The 20,529-nt window shown below is 45.1% G+C and overlaps 1 protein-coding gene across 7 annotated transcripts in view; it reads left to right on the top strand.

Annotated features, from left to right (window-relative positions):
* The first annotated feature begins 273 nt into the window (after positions 1 to 273).
* RAPGEF1 (Rap guanine nucleotide exchange factor 1) overlaps positions 274 to 20,529 on the top strand; it is an 85,643-nt gene continuing 65,387 nt past the window's right edge. For 6 of the 7 annotated variants that reach the window (XM_063174476.1, XM_063174475.1, XM_063174473.1 and 3 more), the window contains exon 1: positions 274 to 362. In XM_063174476.1, the coding sequence (XP_063030546.1) occupies positions 338 to 362 (25 nt within the window). In that variant the 5' untranslated portion in view covers positions 274 to 337. Of the gene's footprint in view, positions 363 to 6,526; positions 6,558 to 20,529 lie in introns of those variants that run through there. The other variant, XM_063174471.1, reaches the window with a different exon arrangement.

The following is a 20,529-nucleotide window of genomic DNA, read 5'->3' as shown; positions in this document are numbered from 1 at the left end:
ATCCCAGGATCCCGATGCCCATCCCTCGATCCCGATGCCCATCCCGGGATCCCGATGCCCATCCCGGGGCCCGGCGGTTCCGTGCCCGCCCCGCCGCCGGCCCCGCCCCGCGGTTCCCTTTGTGGCCGGGAGGCGGCGCCGGGCGCTGGGCGTGCGCGGCGGGAGCCCCGGGCCGCCCCTTCCCGTCGCGGCCCGCGGAGCGGGCAGGGGGCGGGCGCAGCTCCACGGCCGCCGCTGGAGCCGCTCCCGCATCGCGCCCGGCAGCAGCGGGAGCCCGGCAGCCCCGAGCGCCGGCTCCGTGCGCCGCCGGGCCTGAGCGCCGAGCGCCGGCTCCGACATGTCCGGCAAGATCGAGAAAGCAGGTGAGCGCCGGGAGGGAGGCCCGGGGCAGCCGGGAGGGAGGGACGCGCCGGGCCGGCCGCGCTCGCCGCCCGCCCCGCGGAGCCGCCGGAGGAGCCGGAGCCGCCGGGGCTGCGGGAGCTGCGGGAGGTGCCGGCGGTGCCGCGGGCCTGGCGGGCCCGGCGGGGCGGGGGGAGCCGGGCAGGGACCCCCGCGCCCGGCCAGGCTCCCCCGGGGGCTCCTGACAGCGCGGGCGGGCAGCGGGGCCGGGGCTGGGCCCGGGGCCGCGGGGGATGCTCTGCGCGTCCCCCCGGGGCTGCTCCTGCGGTGCCCGAGCGCTGTTTGGCTCCGGCTTTGTGTCTCCGCCGCGTTTTCCTTTTTCCTCGTTGTTTGCCTGTTTTCCCCCCTAGTTCCTTTATTTTATTTTTTGTGTTCTCGCACCCGTTCCGTCCTTGCCGTGCAGCCGAGCATCAGCACAGCCGGGCGCTGCAGCGCTTTGGGGCCTACAATGATTAATTTCAACTTCTCCCAACTTTCCTCTCCTGGTGTTTGTGCAGGATGAGAAAAGATGAGTCCGTGGGCAAATGTCAGAGGGACCGTGCAGGTTTTTTCCTCCCTCTTCCCCTCTGCCAGGGGTGCTCACGAGAGCCAGAGCCAGGGGAGGCTGCTGAGGTTCCTCCAGCTCTCACAAGGAAACGCTCAAGCACGGATCATATTGTCTCTCCGTGCTTCTGGAGTCGTGCCTGCTTCTCAGTTGTCACTTTAGATGGTTGAATGACCCTGTTTTTCTCTGTAGTGGGAGTAGTACGCTTAAAGATTCAATTAGTGTTGTGCAAATCAAGCGGCGAAGTTACGTAGTTTAATTATGTTGCATTTAATTAGCAGAGGAAGAAATCGATGCTGTTTTGTATATTTCATTGTGGGGAATGGCTCGGCTGTCTCCTCCTGGGTGAACGCAGGGCAGGAGCCTCCAGGCTTCCCAGGGCAGGAGCATCCAGACTCCCCAGGGCAGGAGCTTCCAGGCTTCCTAGGACAGGAGCATCCAGGCTTCCTAGGACAAGAGCATCCAGGCTTCCTAGGACAGGAGCATCCAGGCTTCCTAGGACAAGAGCATCCAGGCTTCCCAGGGCAGGAGCATCCAGGCTTCCTAGGACAAGAGCATCCAGGCTTCCTAGGACAGGAGCATCCAGGCTTCCTAGGACAAGAGCATCCAGGCTTCCCAGGGCAGGAGCATCCAGGCTTCCTAGGACAAGAGCATCCAGGCTTCCCAGGACAGGAGCATCCAGGCTCCCCAGGGCAGGAACATCCAGGCTCCCCAGGGCAGGAGCATCCAGGCTTCCTAGGACAAGAGCATCCAGGCTTCCTAGGGCAGGAGCATCCAGGCTCCCCAGGGCAGGAGCATCCAGGCTCCCAGGGAAGAAGCATCCAGGCTTCCTAGGACAGGAGCATCCAGGCTCCCCAGGACAGGAGCCTCCAGGCTCCCCAGGGCAGGAGCATCCAGGCTCCCCAGGGCAGGAGCATCCAGGCTTCCTAGGACAGGAGCATCCAGGCTCCCCAGGGCAGGAGCATCCAGGCTTCCCAGGGCAGGAGCCTCCAGGCTTCCCAGGACAGGAGCCTCCAGGCTCCCCAGGGCAGGAGCATCCAGGCTTCCCAGGGCAGGAGCATCCAGGCTTCCCAGGGCAGGAGCTTCCAGGCTTCCCAGGGCAGGAGCCTCCAGGCTTCCCAGGACAGGAGCATCCAGGCTTCCCAGGGCAGGAGCCTCCAGGCTCCCCAGGGCAGGAGCATCCAGGCTCCTCAGGGCAGGAGCATCCAGGCTCCCCAGGGCAGGAGCATCCAGGCTTCCTAGGACAGGAGCATCCAGGCTTCCTAGGACAGGAGCATCCAGGCTCCCCAGGGCAGGAGCTTCCAGGCTTCCCAGGGCAGGAGCATCCAGGCTTCCTAGGACAGGAGCATCCAGGCTCCCCAGGGCAGGAGCATCCAGGCTCCCCAGGGCAGGAGCATCCAGGCTTCCCAGGACAGGAGCATCCAGGCTTCCCAGGGCAGGAGCATCCAGGCTCCCCAGGGCAGGAGCCTCCAGGCTCCCCAGGGCAGCGGCCAGGGATGCAGGAAGGGTCCCCGGTTCCAGGGGATGCGGGTCGGTAGCATCTCCTCCTGGCCGTGCTCAGCACAGCCTGGTGTGCTCCGTGTGTTCCGCAGCGGCCCCGGGGGATGAGCAGCCTGCCAGCCGCCTCTCCGCGCAGCACCTCGGCGTGCTTCCAGCTCTCCGCGCTGAGTTACTGTCTGACAAGTGTGCTCGGCATCAGGGGACAAATGTTGCTCCAGAAATATCCCAGGTTAATCCCGTGCACCGTCCCTTTCGGAGGATCCCGGCGTAGCTTTGCTCCTGCCGAGCTTTTCTGTGCTTGTCCCTTACTCCAGCGAGCAGGGAAGGTGTTAGCAGAGTACACAGACCTCGGGCCAGCTCTGGAATAATTGCCACTTGTTTATGCTGGAGGTGAATTTGGCTTGGGATTTAGTAACTGTAGACAGTAATTACAGACGTATAAATAAGTGATCACGTTTTGTTTATTCGCGTGCAGTAAATAACCCTGGGAGAATAGTAAATAGAGCTCCACACCAGAGAGGCGGCGAGAGGAGTTCAGGCACAGGAAGATCACTCTGGAGACACACAGAAACTCAGCACGGTTCCATAAACAATGGAGCAGAGAGGCCAAGAAATACCATATAAATATAAAATGCCATATAAAATACCATATAATAGCAATAAAATACCATATAAAAGTCATACCCTGCGCAACCTAGAGACCAGCCACACTGAGCTCCCACTGGAGAATTCAAGGATGGTGCAAGATCCATCCCCAGGTCAGTGCTGTGAGTGTGCAGGTGGAAGATGCAGTGGGAGAAGCCCTGATGCAGGGACATTTGTTCTAGTGGAAATCTATCACAGTGATGATTTGCTGAACAAGAGAAACTGTAAATCTGGGAATCTATCATCTTTCAACTGCTTGTACTTTCATTTCTTTAGGAAGGATATTAAAAAAGAATAATAATCCAGTCCAAATATAAATGGGAAGAGAAGAGACAGGAAAGGAGGGCTGGGAGCCAGTTCCAGAGCAGCACTGTCTCCATCTCTGTTCCTGAGTGTTTGAACTTCTGATTGACACAAACAGTTTGGTTAATAGCGTCACCGAATAAACACAGCCTGTAGCACCACAGCCACTCGGGGGTAATGTTTGTCAAAACGTGTACAGTAGCAGAACAAAGGATACAGGCTCATGAAACAAATGCTGTGAGGTCCAAGGTCTGTGCATTTGTGTACATTTGAATTTATTTTTTCTTACAGGGACAGAAATTCATGCATTATGTTATAAATAAAATAGACTACTGCCTGGTCACAAGCCATGGTGACAAACTTTGGAGTGGGCTTTGGTTTAACTTGTGTGTCCATCTAGACAGACTGCTGTAAAAAATGTGTTACCCCTTGCAGGGTTAGACCCCCAGAGACCCTCAAACATCTGCTCCCCGGGTCCTTAACTGAAACACCTTGTTGGCACTCAATAAAAAACAATAATAAATGATTAGAGATAACAGCTTCCATCCTGTCCATGAGGGAAGAGCAGACAAGGCTCCCTCTGGAGCCTCTCAGTGCTGCTGTTTAATCAACAGAAGGGTCACTGTAGAGCAATTCAGAGCTGTGCTTTGCAGTGAAGGGCAGCCATCTGGTAGTGTAGAAGATGGTGTATTTGGGGTTTGTTGGTGTTAGAGCCCCTGCTTTGTTAGGCTCCCACTAGGAGACTTCCAGACCCTTTTCCAAAGCAGAAACCTCCTTGGCTGGAAGAGGAGGAATGGCCATTGGCTTCTCTTTGCTCCAGAACTGTGACTTTTTGTCTTCACTTTCAGAAAATATTTGCTCTCTCCCTTTTTGATGTGAAATCCAAAATAGAGATGCCAAGAAAGAGCAGAGAAGGTCACAGATTCTGCTTTGGTTTCCTGTTTCCATGGCGATGCACGAATTCCTGTTTTTATTTACCTGATGGATTACGTGCTGCTGGGAATTCAGCTACTCTGCATCATTCGGGGAGAGTAAGGGAGGAATTAGACACCAAAAGCTTGTCATGAAACAAGTCAAAAATGCCCTTTTATTAAAACCAAAGAACATATGGGTGCCATATTTTGAAGGTTTATTCTACTTGGTGTTTTCAGTCTTAGTCTTGTTATTTCTTTCAGGGTTTTCGTTTCCCTTGTGAACTTGTTTTTTTCAATGGCTGCCTGCTAAAGGTTGTTTGAGAGAGCTGTTTCAGGTGTTAGGTACCTGGAGTGCAGGCAGTCATCTCTGTTCTGCTCAGGACTCATTGGGATGTGTTTATTCCCAGCAGACCAAAAACACTATTGGCTTTACCTTTTACTCATAAGCACTTGCCTGATAAGCAAATTCACCTCAAATTGTCACCCTTTAGTATTGGTGGGATAAACATCTAGGGGTGATTCCAGGAGAACTCTGTTTTTAAGAAAATGACAAAATTGAAGAAGCAATTCAGGAGGTCCCATTATTCCCATCTTTGTAGGAATTTAATGTTCTGTTTGGAGTCCTTCAGGCCAATTTATGTGATCCTGAATTGTTCATCTGTGGATGTTTTTGTACAAATGTGAAGTTTCCTGGAGATTTTGTTTTTGCAGAGGGTATATTTTGAACTGTCATCATGCCTTGGATCATTTTATGGAAATTAGCCTGCCTGTTTTATATACCTGTTCAGTTTTATGCAGTTTCTCTTTGTCTGTCATGCTTAGGTGGGTTACTAGGCAGGACTCTCAGTTCTGTTTTGCATTCACAGCTGCACCGTATTTCTCAATACTAAGTGAGGGGTTTCAGGTTAGAAAATTTTGCAGTTGACCAGCTTAAGTGCTTCTCTGCTGGTGGTGTTCAAGCAAAGTAAGAGTTACCTGCAAATCTGAAAATGAGACCCTTCAAAAAACTTCTCTCTCAACCCCAAAGGTAATTCAGTTCCAATTCTTCCTTCGTCAGGCTTTTAGCACCTCCTGTTTCCTCCTGTGTGCTGCTCCCATAGAGACATCCCACGTGTGTTTTACTGTAACTTCTTTAAACAGCACCAGCCATTCAGGCTGTGTTGTTGTATTGCACTAAATAGTTTATTTAGTTGTTGTTTTTGTACTGGGTGTTTGGTAATTTTCACACGGTCAGGTACAAGATGATTGCTGGTTTCTACAAAATGGTACAAGGAGCAGAATTTGGCATCTTTTGTAGGCCACTGTAGGCTGACAGGTGGTGTGTTCCAAAATGCAGCCTGTGGGATAACTGCTGCAGGATTGAGATGGTCTTAGCAGTTGTAAGAAGGAAGTGGGCAAGGAGTGGAGCAAGAAGACAGCTGAAGGCTACTGGAATGTGAAGCAGCTGGGTTGTGCCTTAGTCAGTGAAAATCAGAAACTGGAAACAATTGCTAAATTTATTTTCAGCGTAAGCAATCGTTTTCCTTGAACCACAGTGACTAAATATATCTGTTGGTTGTGATTTTTATGTGGTGGTAACTCACTGGCTCTTGCTAACCTCCTGGCAAGACAAGAGAGGAGTGCAAGTTCACTGTCAGTCAAGATCGTAAAACAAATATCCCTCATTTAGATCTCTTGATTCACTTGTGTGCCTCTGCTTGCTGCAGTGTATTGCCTGAGTGGAAGAAACCTGGGTGTTTTTTCCTAGGGAAGGGAGTCAGTCTCTAACTCCTCTTTCAGATTTCCTTGGGGTTCTGTTCATATTTTTGGAAGTTTTGAATTGCAGTTGATGCTCTAGTAACTCTAGTGTAGGTGCAGGTAGAGTCTAATGCAAAGGTGTGGTCTTTCTTTTTAAAGAAATATACATTAAGACCTAATTTATTCCAAAGTGGAAAGCCTGAGGGTAGAACTGGCAAAATGAGCTTTGCTGTTGACTTACAGATCCTTGGAAGGAGAGCATTCCATCCAGAATCTTAACAGCATTTGAGCTGCGAGTGAAGGAACGCGAGGAGTTAACTTTCTAAACTTCATTTTAAAGAAGCTGGAGAGATGTTGTCCCTTCCTTGGCAGAGGCATTTGATGGCTGATCAGGTTTAATTCAATCACTCAATCATTTATGTGTATTATAGGTAGCTCTCAGTTGAGCTAGTGGGAGCTGGAGTTGTTTGTTACCATAGCACCCAGTTTGGAAGATCCCTTGTACCCCAGCAAAGGTAAGATGATAAAGAACATTTTCTGTCTTTGTGCCAGATAAAACACCTGAAACTATGTTGTATATTAAAAATAACAAATTACATGTCAGAATTACAGGTAAGGTGATTTAATAGCCTCCTTCCTCTCTCCCCCTCCTCACCACACCCATCATTTTGCATAGTTTGAATACATGTAGTGGATAGAACTTGTTCAGTTTTCCAAAGCATACAGTCACAACATTTTTTTCTGCTGGAACTGGAGATTTGGGATCTTTTGCTAGTTGGGAAGCTCTTGCCCTCTGTGTACTGTTGCTTAGCATGAAATGAATCCTTCCAGCTTATATTCTGCCTGTAGAGACATTACATTATCTAGAGGAAAATCCTATACATGGAGAGGGCTCCTTCAGCTTCTCAGATTTGTGACAGAATAGGCTTTTCTCTCTGAAAAGAATTGAAAATTTATTATGCTGTAAGTGCCTGAATACTTGAAAAATACTGCTTTGGAGTTGCATTTTTCCTTTTTGTTTGTTAGCATATGACTATGGGAGTCAGCCAGTGACATGGAAAGAGTATTAAAATCACATAGCAATTGCAAGGATATTAGCTTGGTTATTTGTAATTTTTGTCTTAGTGGTTACAGTTGAGAAATATTGTAGAACATAATGGGGTGAGGGGATGGTAAGGTAGAACAGTGTGTCATTCTCAGGGCTTGAAATCAGAGGAAAAGGGAGAACAGGTTGAAGGAAAACTAGATTTATTGTCTTTGCAAGTTTGAATTTGCAGCCCCAGCACTGCAAGGTGTATAAAGAGGTGGCCAGAGAAGGAAAAAGGAGCACCACATGTGGATGGAATGGGTTGAAAGATGAGAAAATTGAGAGGATGCCCAACGCAGCAGCGATGGGAGAGGAGGGAGCGGGGGCTGCGTTGCGTGCGAGGAGAGCAGAGAGGAGAGGACAGGATGGATGGCAGAGGGGGAAATCAGGCAAGGAGGATGTTCCCAGCGGCTTCCATGGAGTCTGTTCCAAGGCACAGAGACACAAGATGAATTTCAGCAATCCGGAAAAGCTGCAGGAATCCTGCAGGTTGGGACGTGCTGCCAAAGGAATGCTCTGCACTTGTGCTGTTCACGTCCTGCTGCATCCTGACAAATTACAGCTTTATTCCCTGACCCACTGCATCCACTCTTAAAAATACATTTCCAAGCTCTTCTTAAGGTGTCTGACACTGGCAGTGACAGAGCAAACAATTTCATCTGTGTGAGTGAGAAATGATGTCCTCACATGTTCTGTGGAGCAGCCTGAGCAGGCTGATGGATCACATTATTGATCTGCTTTTATTTGGGTTGCATATTTCAGTGGAAGCTCTCCAGCTTGGAAACAGTCTCTTCATGTTAAATCCCTTTGCTGTTTGAGCTGCTAGCACAGCTCACCTTCTGTGGCGTTTGTAAGAAAATGTTTCCTTGTGAGAGCAAGGGAGAAGTGAATAGAGACAAGCAGAGGGAAAAGCCTGTATCAGTGTTCACTTGGTGTTGTGGGAGGTACAATATTCACAGTATTTGGAGGATGGGTTCTCCTACACCTCCTTTCTATTGTATCATATTTAGGAAAGTATCTGAAAGATCTGAGAATTGATAAGAGCTATATTCTAAATAATTTTTTATTTCCCATTTTATAACCACTCTGAGGGTCAAATGGGCACAGGTGGCACTGAAGAAGAGATTTCTTAATTACAGAAATGAGGCTTTTTGGATTGAAAAAAATACATGTTTTTTTATTATCTTACTTTATCTGGGTGGCAGTGTCTGCTGCTTTGGGTAGAGTTTTTCTGGTGCCATGAAAATGCTGTGCACTTTGTGATGTAAGTTAACATCTTGGCATGGCTATCAGTTCCTCTGAGGAAATCCTAATCCATTATTCTGCCCAGGGAGAGAGGTTAAAGCTTGCTTGCACTCTCATGCTCTCATTCTTTCTCTCTGAAGGCTTCATGGGGGGATGCCCTTTGTTGAGTACTTAACATATTCACTGAACCAGTCCCATTTATATTCTAAACAAGATCTTTAATTTCATCCCTGACGTGTACAAAATCTTGGGGTTTGAAAGAAAATTTTCTTTTTCAGGCTTCTGGAAAGAAAGGAAAAAATCAGTGGAGGTTAAAATCAAAGAATAGTTACCCACAGCTGGTAAGGTTGGAGGAAGCAGATACTGCAGCTTGGTTGGTTGATTAAACCTTGATAGAATTTTGCTGGGAGACTGAATAAATAGTTCTGTATCCATTCAGCTGTACTTTGCAGGGAGTCTTTAATAATTAAAATAGGAACCGAAACAAGTGTGTTCCAAATGTGCAGCACATATTGTTTTATCCCTTACCTTCTGATGGGTTTTTTTGGGTCCTATCTGTGCTGCCCAAGAGGTTCTGCAGTAGCCTCAGGAATTAATTCCATATTTAGAAAGTTTCCTTTACGAACCAAATGTAACAAAGGGCACCCAGGGAGATCAATATTGCAGTTCTGGTTGTAGAGTACATTCCAATCAATTATGGAGAGCAGAGCTCAGTGAATCCATCTGACAAAGGGTTCAGTTAGCAGGACAATACTGTTTAAACACAATTTTTCTTGGGTGTTTTATGATCCTTTCAGTTGTGCTCTAACCATATTAACTTTGTCAATTTGAGCATTTTGCCTTTTTTTTTTTCCTTTTTAGTGCTTAATGCAGCCTTGCATTTCACATTTGACAGTGATGTGTGCTGCAGCTTTCATATACTAGAAAATTAAATATCCCTTTTTGGATATATATTTTCCATCTTAATTTTTTTAAGTCTACATTTTCTACTTTTCTCAGTAGAATTATATATAAGAATAATACATTTGAGGAACTAGGGAATTCTGCCAAAAGGTTTAGTTAGAACTCATCTATGAATTTACAGGGATTTGCAGAAAATGTAGAGCACTGGTTTGTGCAGGAGGTGGTTTGTTTGTATAAATACCCTTGAAAGGTCACATGAAATCAGATGTTCAGGCTGATGCCAGATTTTTGACAGAGCATGGTAGGAGCAGTGCAGGGGCTGAGTTTAACTTTTACTGCTTGGAATTGCTTCTGCAGAGCTGCTGTGTGGGAAAAAATTGTGGTACCCAAAACCATGGTGCATCTGAAAGTCACATGATTTAAAAAAAACCCAAAATCTTGTATTGTTACAAGCAATACCTAGCACATAACTGACAAACTGAGGTGGGGAGTTTCTCTGTTTTCAGCTCAGTTTTTCTGTTCTTTTTATGTGTGTAGCTCTTTGCTCTTTCTCATTAGAATCAGCTTCACTTCTCTCCCCGGCTCTGTCTGGGATGTTGTTTTACAGGAGAAGCACTTTGGAACATTGTGGAATCACTCTGTTAAAACGATGGAGTGAATTTAAGGAATGGTCTTTAAAGTCCATGAGCTGGCACTCTCAACTCTGGCCAGTTTTGTGATATTCAGGTGCACAAAATCCCTTTAAAGAAGAACCAGGGAGTCTTCATGCATAACTTGGCACATCTCTCAGAGATAAGTTTGCTCCTTGTCTGCACCTCTCTTCCTTAATCTGTAACATCCTTACATAAGGCAGTGTGATAGCTCATCCATCCTCTATTACAACTCTTGGTTTTACTGGCCAATTTCTGTCAAACTTTGTGGAGCAATGGATATTAAAATTTATTTAAATTTCTGCGCATTTTCTGAAGAAGGCTGAGGAGATAAGAGAGGCCTCCAAAAGGGCCTTCATTATGGCAAAATTGAAAATGTAGCCATCCCATGTTTGTAGCCATTTGGCAAATGTGACTTGTGAATGGCCTGGAATGGGGAATGCCAAGGAAAAGCAAATCTTTGGGGAAAAATGCAAATATGTGTGTTTTGGAGACAGTTCAGAGGAGCCAGTCAAGGGCAGTGAAGGGTGGGCTGCCAATAAAGGGCTGGTAACAATTGCAGGGCAAAGAAATGCTTAAAAACCATGCCAGGAGAGAATTTGTTCTTGTTAACTCTCTATGCCTATTTCCAGGTAGCCTTTAAACAAAGATGGTTTTGTTCCTATGTGTCTTGGGTGAAAGCACTTGCATAAATTCCCTGAATATTCATTGGCAGCACTTATTCTTAGATTTTATCCTGAAATACAACCTGCTTCATTAGACCTCAGAGGTGAGGTGTGTGTTGCACACAGAGGGCTCCCTGGGGACATCAGGTGCACCACAAGTGATACCCAGGAGAATTTCCCTGAGCTTCCATTTGGCTGGCAGCCTGCTGAGTGCCAAGCTCCAAACCCTATTTTGCTTTGGGCAGAGGAATTTATCTATAAATCCTGAGGGTCTTTTGGCAACAAGGTGTGTAAGGGTGTTAGTAACACTTAAAAGGATGTTGGAAGGGTGTTGATTGCCCATGTCATTGCTTGGATAATTCTCAAGCTCTGTAAGGACTGAATAATTGTACCTAAGGTTAGAACCATTGGTTATCCACTCTGTTGGAGCTCCACTGGTAATGTCACCAAAAAATTCCCCCATGCACTGTGGGCACGGCTGCTTCTGGGATTAATCCCAGCATGCATGAGCTGTTAATGTGGCTGTGGGTCAGCATCCTGATCCAAACCTGCAATGCCTGCAGAACACCCTTTTCACCAACGCTACCAGGCTTGTCCTGTGAGAGGGCTCAGATTTTCCACTGAAGGAGAGGTCAGGCCTTGGAATAAGCTGCCCAGAGAAGTGGTGGAGTTTCTGTCTCTGGAAGTGTCCAGGAGATGTCTGGATGTGGCCCTTGGGAATGTGGTTTTGGGGAGATTATGGCTGACACTTGGATCAGATCATCTTGAAGGTTTCCTCCAGCCTTGGTGCTCCTGTGGTTCTGACAGCTGACAGGCTGTTAGTTTTATTGTTACTGTTAATTTGTTTTTACCATTTAATTCTTTTCAGATGAGATAATTCACATCTAAAAGCTTTGGCAACATAGTACACTAAGTTTCAAATATTATCATAATGGAGAAGAGTCATACTAGAAATATTAGTACCCAGTTGTATACATTTAATGAAATTGTTATTCAAAGCTTTTATGTCCAAAACAGTAACACTGGTTTGTGTTGATGCTGCATGCTCTGATCTTAACCTTTGGGATGATAACAAAGCACAAAAAACTGGCTCCTCCTGCAATCCTTTGCCCTTGAAGGAGTCATTTAGTTAAATTCCTTAATATTTTTGCAGCTGTGGTTGTGGTTTATTAACTGATGCTGCCTTGAAGAACAGTCTGTGTCTGCAGCAAAGTTTTCATTACTCATCTGTCAATACTTGCAGAGTTAAACAAATGGGTCTGAGTAGAGGTTTCTCCTCTTCAGTCTAAATAGTTTCTTTCCCTCTATTCCTGCTATTTTACCCAAGAGAGAGCAGAGAATAGTTTTGAGGCAGTGAGTGCAGAGTTGTACTCTATTGGATAGGAAGGTCTGGCCTGCTTTGTCTGTCAGGATTATTTTAAGCCATGATGTTTAGAATTTATTAAATGAACTAGAGGGAATTAAAAACATCTCTTTTTCCCAAAATATTCTCACTTCTACAGCTGTGAAATGCCTTTAATCCTGATTCATACCAGCTGAAGAATCTCCTGAATTTCTCTTTTGCAGTCAGAAAAATATGATTTTGGGCCAGTTTAACAATTTGCTTGTCAGGAGAAATCCGGGTGAGTTTGGTTTGGTTTTGTTTTAACACAATCCTCCAAACTGAAAATCAGATAACCCAAGACTATTACATCTGTGTTTACTGATGCACACTTCAAGTTCTGCAGTAATTGCCTTGGCCTTTGGGTGAAATGAAGGAGGCGGTTTATCTGCCTGGGTTTTTATGGGGATATTTCTGCATGATAACTGCAGATGAAGAGCACATCTTATTTGGAAGATAACAGGGATGTCACCTCTGGGAGGTGATGGGCATGAATTTTGTGCTGGTGAGTGGAAGGAACTGGAGGAGCTGCTGTGATTGAGCAGTGGATAGAAAATGCTCTGGTGTCCCAGGGCAGAGTGAAGGATGAGCTATAATAAGTAGGGGAGGAGCACTTGCAGGGGTCTGACTCACTTGGCCACATGCTTCTCTTGAGTTTCACACTTGGCTGGGACAAATATCAAAGGGAATAGCAGCCAGGCTAGTGAGCAAGGGTGCTGAGAGCAGAGGTCTGTGCTGACCTCTCTCTGTGCATTTGCTTTGGGGAGAAATACCAGAGTCCTTGTGGTGGGAAACCTCACATGTCAGTTCCCTGGGCTTGGAGGTGTAAAGAGCTAACCCCAGCCCAGTAAAGGTGACTCATAACTGGAGCACTCTGTGCCTTCATGATGTTGGCTGGTAAATTTGGGCTGGTTTTCTTAGCAAATGGAACTGCCATCAACTGCATTTTAAAATCTGTCCAGCAGGAGACTGCTCTGAGAGTGGAAGGAACCTAAACCTCTGCCAGACCTAGCTGTGAGCATGAGGACCTAGTTTGGAGATAAAAACTGATTAGTGGATAATTCCCCCAGAATGAATAATCTCTGCCTTAAAAGATGAGTTGCAGATGGTTTTGGATGAGAGAGGGAGAGAGATCAGGTTTAAAATGTCATTCTTTCAGTAACCTGAATCTCCTGACCTTACGTGACACTGCAGAGATGATTTCAGCCGAGTAAGACCAGGAGGAGAGGCAGGCTGGGATGTGTGGTCAGTGCTTCCTGCCTTGGGCTGACCCTGAGCCCCAGTGTTATATTTACCTGGTAGTTTGAGAGGTCTTTCCCTCCACAAGGTCAAGGAAAGCTTCCAAAATAGAGGGAAGAGCCATTTGTAACTCCCCAAGTGAGGAGTAATATCTGACATGACTTCTTGAACTATTTTCAGATTGGTTATGTGTCTGCTGATCTTTCACCTTTGCAAAGGTAACAGCACTTGTGTGTTTGCCTGTCCTTGACTGGAAAGGCTGCAGAAAACAAAACTGAAACTTAAAACTAGGTTAAGGACTATTATGAGCAAGCTGTGTCAATAAAAGCCATCATTTTGTGTAGCTGTGCAGCTTTTCAAATTACTCCAGCGAGACTCTCTTTACAAATGCTTTTGTGTTTTGTCTGTTGACTCATCCATCTCAACACTCACAGTAACATTTCAGTGCTGTCTTATAAAGCCAGTGATTGAAACAAGGCTGTTCTTGGGCTGGTTCATCAACAGATGCAATTAATACAATGATGTTTGTTTTGACACCCTGGCTCACTGGCAGCATTGTAAGCAGCATTGCTATGCGAGGAGATGGCTGTGGTTGAGGGCTCCGTGTACAGGCAGCTCACTCAATATTTGTATTCAGCTTAAAGTCAACATTGAAAGAGTTTCAGACCTCTCCTGAGCTGGCAAACAGGCTCACTGGTGCTACCAGTGATGCTAACAAAAGGGCAAATCATAATCTGCAGCACTTCTAATTTATTTACAGTCTTATAAAACGCTGGGTTTTCGTTCTGTCAGAGAGCACCACAAGTATAAAAGGAAAGCTCAGAGGGATTTTCTCCTTGTGTGAGTCTGGGAAGGTGGTGAAGGAAATACGATTTGGACTCAGATATTTATTCTTTCAATAGAACAATGTCAGTCCCAGACCAGAGCTTCTCAGATGTGTTTTACCCTGGGAACTTGTGTGAAATGTCTCTTCCTTTTCAGCTATTTCATTTTTAGCTGTATACAGGGTGTAACCATTGTTTAAGGGAGTGTCTGTGGCATGGAGCCAGTTGATATGTAAACCCTATCATGAATTGTTTTAAAGAGAGTATGATTTTCTGTACTGAGATATATTGATGACTATTTTTCAGGGCAGGAAGTACCTGCTGACTCCAGCAGTTGTCAGAGCAGCTGTTCATTATGAGTAAGCCACAGAAAAAAATCTTGTGAAATCCCTAATATTTCTAGGAAGCAACTCGAGCTTAAATGATCAGTCTAGTTAAGCTATATGAAGAACTGCTTTTGTATTTTCACTTGCCTGAAATGTTATATTGGGGAAAAAAAATTCTGGTTCTTAGGGTATCAAAGTCTGTAGGACAGTTTATAGAGAGGTATTTAACTTCAGGCTAGTTAATATTTGTTAAGGCTTGCCTGGACACTCCCCAGACTCTTGCTCCAGGGTACAAATTTAATTGATTTATTCCATGTTGAGTTAATGCAGCATTTCTGTTTCTGCAGGTAGGCATCTCTGCTGCTTTGAGCATTTGGCTTTGAGCATTCTCTGCCATTGTAGAACCCTGTGACCCAGCCTGGGTTTTTACCAGGACCTGTGTTAGCCCAGGCACTCACTGGGAACTCCCTGTCTGAGCTTCCTAATGAGCAAGTTAGGACTTTTTTTGTTATATTCTCTGTTTTTAATCACAGAGCTGACTTCTGATGAGATAATATATAGATTTCCATAGCTTTCCGCCAAAAGATTTGTTTTGAATTAATGAACGTTTTTTGTGAATTTCTGTAGTTGACATTTTCTGGAAAAATAAGTTCTGATTTTGGCCCAGACCCCTCTGATCAGTACCAGGTGTGAGCAGCAGGATCAGAGGGCTCATCCAGGGTGTTGGAGGTTGTAGCAGCCCTGCTGACCTTTGGCTCACGGAAAAAACAATGAGCAAGGAGTACAGTGCTCCAGATGTGAACCTGTCTGGAAACTGAGTGTGCAGAGATAAGCTGCTGATGGAAACACCCTCTCCTCTACAGCTTCTGCATTATCCAGGTGAACCCAGAGTCATAGCTCAGCCTCTGAGATACCTCCAGCCCAAGTTCAGTCACTCCCCTCATTCTCCATTTGGATTGCTTTTCATTTTGTTTTGTCTCTTGTTGTCTTCGATACCAGGATATGATTTCTTCTTTGTCAGCTCTCCCTCCCCTTTGTTTCTCTTAGTTTGCAGGTTTTTTGGGTGGTAACACTCAGATTGCTTGTAGTGCATCTTCTGTGTCACAAGGTTTTGACTCAGCAGCGTTGTCCTGGAGATGTGCAGGGATGTGCCAGTGGTACATGTGTCACAGCAAAAGAACATCCTTACACATCTTGCCCAAGCAGCAGAGCTCCTCTTGCTGCTAAATGCAACTCTGGGGTCATGGCTCATGAGTGGTAACAATGGGAAGTGTGGGATGTTCCGGCTTATTTTGAGATCAAGATTTCATTTCCCTTGCAATAATTTCATGAATCAAAAAGGAAAATGTGTAATGCTTAGTGTTCACCTAGAACTTTACATTTTTAGAGCATTGTGCAAACATTTCTTCTGTACTTCTGGCCTCATGATGGGTGGTGATGGAAAGTTCTGTCTGCAGTGAGGTAAGGACAGTGAGTACAACTCCTGCCCTCCTTTCATTTTCTGCTGTGCTTCCACTTGGTACTGTGGGCAGATGATCTCTACATCTCCAAGAGCTTCTGTGGGCTTTTCAGTCGTCACTGGAGCTGTGTGAGTGGGTTGTTAGTTCATGTTTTAGGGATGTCATTAGGATGTGACAGTGGCAGCCCCAGTGCTGTGTAGTGGTGACATCTCTCTGCGTGAGAAGACCAAGGTGATGCCTGCACAGATCATGCCACCTAGAGGAATGCAGCTGGCAAGCCCGCAGCCATTGCTGTGCTGCCAAAATTTTGGTGGTTGTGCCAGTGACTGTTTTGAGACCTTCTCCAAGCCATGCCCTTTGTGGCATCACCTCACAGTCCATCATGGTGTCAGGTGAGAGAAGATCTCTTCACAGGCAGCTCTCCATCAACTCAACAAACATTTCTCAGCTTTTTACAAAAGACTGCTTTTCCCAACTTAGCCTCCTAAATGTTGATCCTCATCCTTTCCAATGGCTCAAGAACCTGAAATTAAGTTGTGGATCTCACTTTGCACTCTCCAGGAATTAGGGTGAGGAATCTAGTACAAGGTGTGATTTGATGGGATAACGTTCTCCAAGCTCTGTGCTTTTTTTGGCTTGTATGTTGCAATTTCTTTTGTGGGAGACTGTTAAATTTCCCAGAAGATTATCCTAATTTCCAGAGTCTCAAAGTCTGAATTGTAATTAAGCACTTAATTTGATGAGGGCTTTTAGATGTCTTGCTAGTCTACTGGCAGCTTGGGGAAATACTTCCATCTTCCTCCCAGCTTCCCTTGCATAGGTTCAAGCTCAGAAAGCTGGGATATATTTAGAGCTGGCAGAACTGCCAGCCAGGCCTCAGAAAATTGCTCCAAATCTCTGCTTTCTGGGTAGGATAAAGCCAAATTCAAAAGGAGCCTGGCTTTCCTGAAGAAGTTGGGGTGATGACAATTTATCAGTAACAAATGGGCAGCGGGGAATTTTAATAATAAATTTTATTGCTTGCAATTGCATTGAGTTCCCTATTGCCACAATGACAGTAATCAGGACATCCAACAGGGAAGCAATTACTTTATTTCTTGATCATCCAGGCAGTCAGCGAGTTTTGTTTCGAGATAAGCACATGGTTTGACCAGAGGGTGTCACCTCTTCGGGAATGAATTTTCTTTTTGACCCACTTTAGTCTAATACATGGTACAGTAAGGTCAAGACTGATGACTTGGGTTCATAGGATTTAATACACAGATAATAATGACTGAGTAGAGTCTTTTTCTTTTGTGCTATTTGAGGTTAGGGCTTCTAGATTAAGTTTCTATCTTCTGCTAAAGTTTCTATCTACTGTTCAAGTAAAACATTCTTTCTCCCCCCTCTCTCCTGTGCTTCAACTTTTATGCCTAAAATCTCTGAAACAATCATGAAGCCTTTATTCTGCTGTGCCTTTGAAATGACCCTCATGTATTTTCATCAAGACATTAGGATGGCCTTCCCATTTCCTTCTATTCTCAGCTTAAATTTGCCTGTTACAGGAATACTAAAAAAAAAAACCCAAAAAAACCTGAATTACAGTTAGTCATATGTTAAAATTACCAGATTAAAGCCAGCAGGAAGAGCATCCTCTCAGTGTCAGGGGATGAGGCCATGTCCATGGCAGGAATGAGATGATCTTTAAGGTCCCTTCCAACCTAAAGCATTCCATGTTGCCTGCATTGACCACTGGTGATTTACCAGCCCAGTTCTGTGTCTCTCCCCCATTTTTACTGATAACTTTCTGGCCTCCAGGCTACTGACAGCTGTTGTCCACTTGCTGCTAATTAAGAAAGCAGCATGAGGGATGGGAATGTGGATTGGAGAGATTGAGCCCCCCTCTCCACAGCCAAGCGTTTCAACCTGATTAAAGAGCATCTGACTGACACTGAGCGGCCTCTTTTCTCCTGCTGTCTCTCTGCAATAGCCTGGTTTTTATCACAACTCCCAGGTCAGGTGCTCTCTGTGCCTCTGGATTTTTTAGACCCCCTAACAATGGGCAGAGTCAGAGCAGATTTGCTGTTCAAAAGATGGGAACGTGTGAAATCTGAGCCACTTACAAAGCCCCGTCTTTAGCATGCAAAGCGTTGTGTACGTCTGTGATCTTACTCAGAAATTCAAATGTAGGTCGTTTTTTTTAAATAAAGTGACACATACTACGTGGAAAATTTCAAACTAGCTATTGGAATCAAGATCATTATGAATTAGCAGCACTTAAGTGGATGGGCCAGCGATTTCAGAGATTTTCTTTCTTTGTTTAAGGATTTTTCCTTGTTTGCTTTGTTTCCTTGTTTTGGTTTTCCTTGTTTTGCATCGAGTCCCAGTGGGAGACCTTTTGTGCGATACGGTAATGCTGGGATTTTTATGATCCAGCAAGAGAATGGGCTTGAACTCTGAAATTCCCTTCCTAGCCTGTGCCTCTGTGGAGGTAAAATGATTGACTGAGGTTAATATAATACAAGATAGCTGTGTTAATACGCAACCAGGAGGTGTGAATTCAAGAAAGAGTGGTGGTAATTTGGCTGAGGAAGCCTCCTGTAATGCTGATGCTCTCAGGAGCTGTTTACCCCCAGAAATAATATGACTCTCTGTATTTCAGATTAGACCTCCAAAATTCAATCTGAATTGTTACCTGTGATAAGTGGGCTCTGTATAGCCCTGCATAGCCCCTAGCAAGCTTTCAAATCCATGTCATTTGCTCTTTTTTATGGAATTTAATTTCTCTTCTTCCTTTCTCATTTTTCTCATATTTGGCTGTTACCTTTTACCCTGGAGTTGAATGGGTTTTGATGTTTTTTTGGAGGTTCTCTTTAAAAGCACTATGTAAATATAGGTGTAAAATGTTTATTTAAATAAATAAAGAAATCACTGCCAGACATGGCTCCTTCGGTGTGTGAAAATCCTTTAATAAGCCATGTCTACCACAGTGTAATTGAACAGTAGGAACATGTCTGGGGAGAGGAGGATGTACTTTGATTGTACTTACTGGTGTTCACCTTATTATGCCCATGATCACTTTGTGAAAGGAGCCTTGGAGCATGTGACTTCAGCTTTTGTAATAAAGAAGTGCCTTATATTTGTTTGAAGTTGAACAAGAGCTGTTTTACCAGTGTTATCCTATATTCACTAAACACTTACAAGATTAAAATAGTAGGAAATGCAAAGTGTGGTGTGCTCCTAATGAGCCGAGCTGGGGAGACTCTTTGGGACCTGGGTGATCCAGGGTGTGAAAGTGCCATAATCTCCTTGGGCAGCTTTTTGTTTTCACATGAAGAGAGCAGATGCTGACATGGTGCAAATAGAAGAGAAATCCTATCAGTAGATTGGCCCCGAGTCCCCAAGCTGGAGTCTGTAAATACAGTGATTTATGGGTATTAGAGATGAAAACCATGTTTCTTTCTTTCTTTCCTCCAAGCAAAATATTATTTCCAAATAGATCATCTCATTATTGGACTCTGGTTTGGCTAGTAATTTTATAAAATAAACCTAGTAGCCTTAATGTTAGAAAATTAATGGGTTGATTTCTCTACTGCTGAGAATTTATGGAGGCTCCAAATCCCTGTCTGTCTTGCTGTGGGAGGTAATTAAGAATATGAGGGAGTGGTTTCTTGGTTTGAAATATTGAAAATGACTGTAAGCATTCGTGCTGTTACATCTGGAGAGCTCGTTAGGGGTGGTGAGATGGGTTCTGCTGGGTCATTTGCTGTGAGCATTGGTCATTTCTTTCACAGTGACCTGCTCATTTCTTGGGCAGCTTGGCCAAAGTGTTTACTGTGTGCTGCCTGTGACGGGCAGCGTGTTTCAAGGCTATTATAGGAATATTATGTGGCCTCAGGATCACAATTATTCCATTTGTCCTTTAAAGCTGCTCCTGGTGACTTCAGGAGTGGAGCTGCCATCACCCAGGTGGGTCACCTGCCAGTGGTGATGTGGTTTTGCATCTGTTCTGCCTGAGCTTTTCACGTGACTGACGCTGTCACCTGCTCTGAGTCCTCACCTCATCAATTTGTGCCATGAATTTCTGGTTTGTACAGTGAAAAACCATCCCAAGGCCATTTTGGAGGCACAGAGATGGCGGTTTTCTCATTAAAGGGGCAAAAGTAACATTCTACAAATTTCTGTGTGCAAACCAGCTGCCTGTTTGGTGCTAGGTCAGGCTTTGTTTGTTCTATTGATCAAATGTAAGCCTGGAGCTTTGCTGCTGGGTCTGGAGCTGACTTTCCCAACCCTGAGTTCCTGAATGACAAAGTATTTCAGTGGAGCTGGCACTTCTTTGTTGGGCTATTTTGCAAATGCAGACCCAGTTGCTAACAGAAGAGCACAAACCAGGGATTTCTGCTTTACAATGGAAAATGTTGAGGTTATGTTGTCCTGATTTCTTATAACACAGGATTGTCCTTTAAATAAAAAAAATTGACAATTCATACAAGAAAAATCTCTTCCTTTGAGGTTTGTTATCTACTCTGTACAACAAAGCTAGACTTTATCTTTGAGAAACAACTTCCCATATATATATATATATGAGAACTATCTCTAAATATTGCCTTCTAATTAGATAAATCCATTCTGCAAGGGGACAGTCAAACTCCAAAATAAAACTATATAGGGAGTTAATTGGTAATAATATGTATGAGTTTCCAACTTTCACCTTGATTTAAGCTGCCT

This window comes from Melospiza melodia, chromosome 22 (genome assembly GCF_035770615.1).
Source record: "Melospiza melodia melodia isolate bMelMel2 chromosome 22, bMelMel2.pri, whole genome shotgun sequence".
Taxonomy (NCBI): Eukaryota; Metazoa; Chordata; class Aves; order Passeriformes; family Passerellidae; genus Melospiza; species Melospiza melodia.
This window is presented reverse-complemented; position numbering and strand designations above follow the sequence as displayed.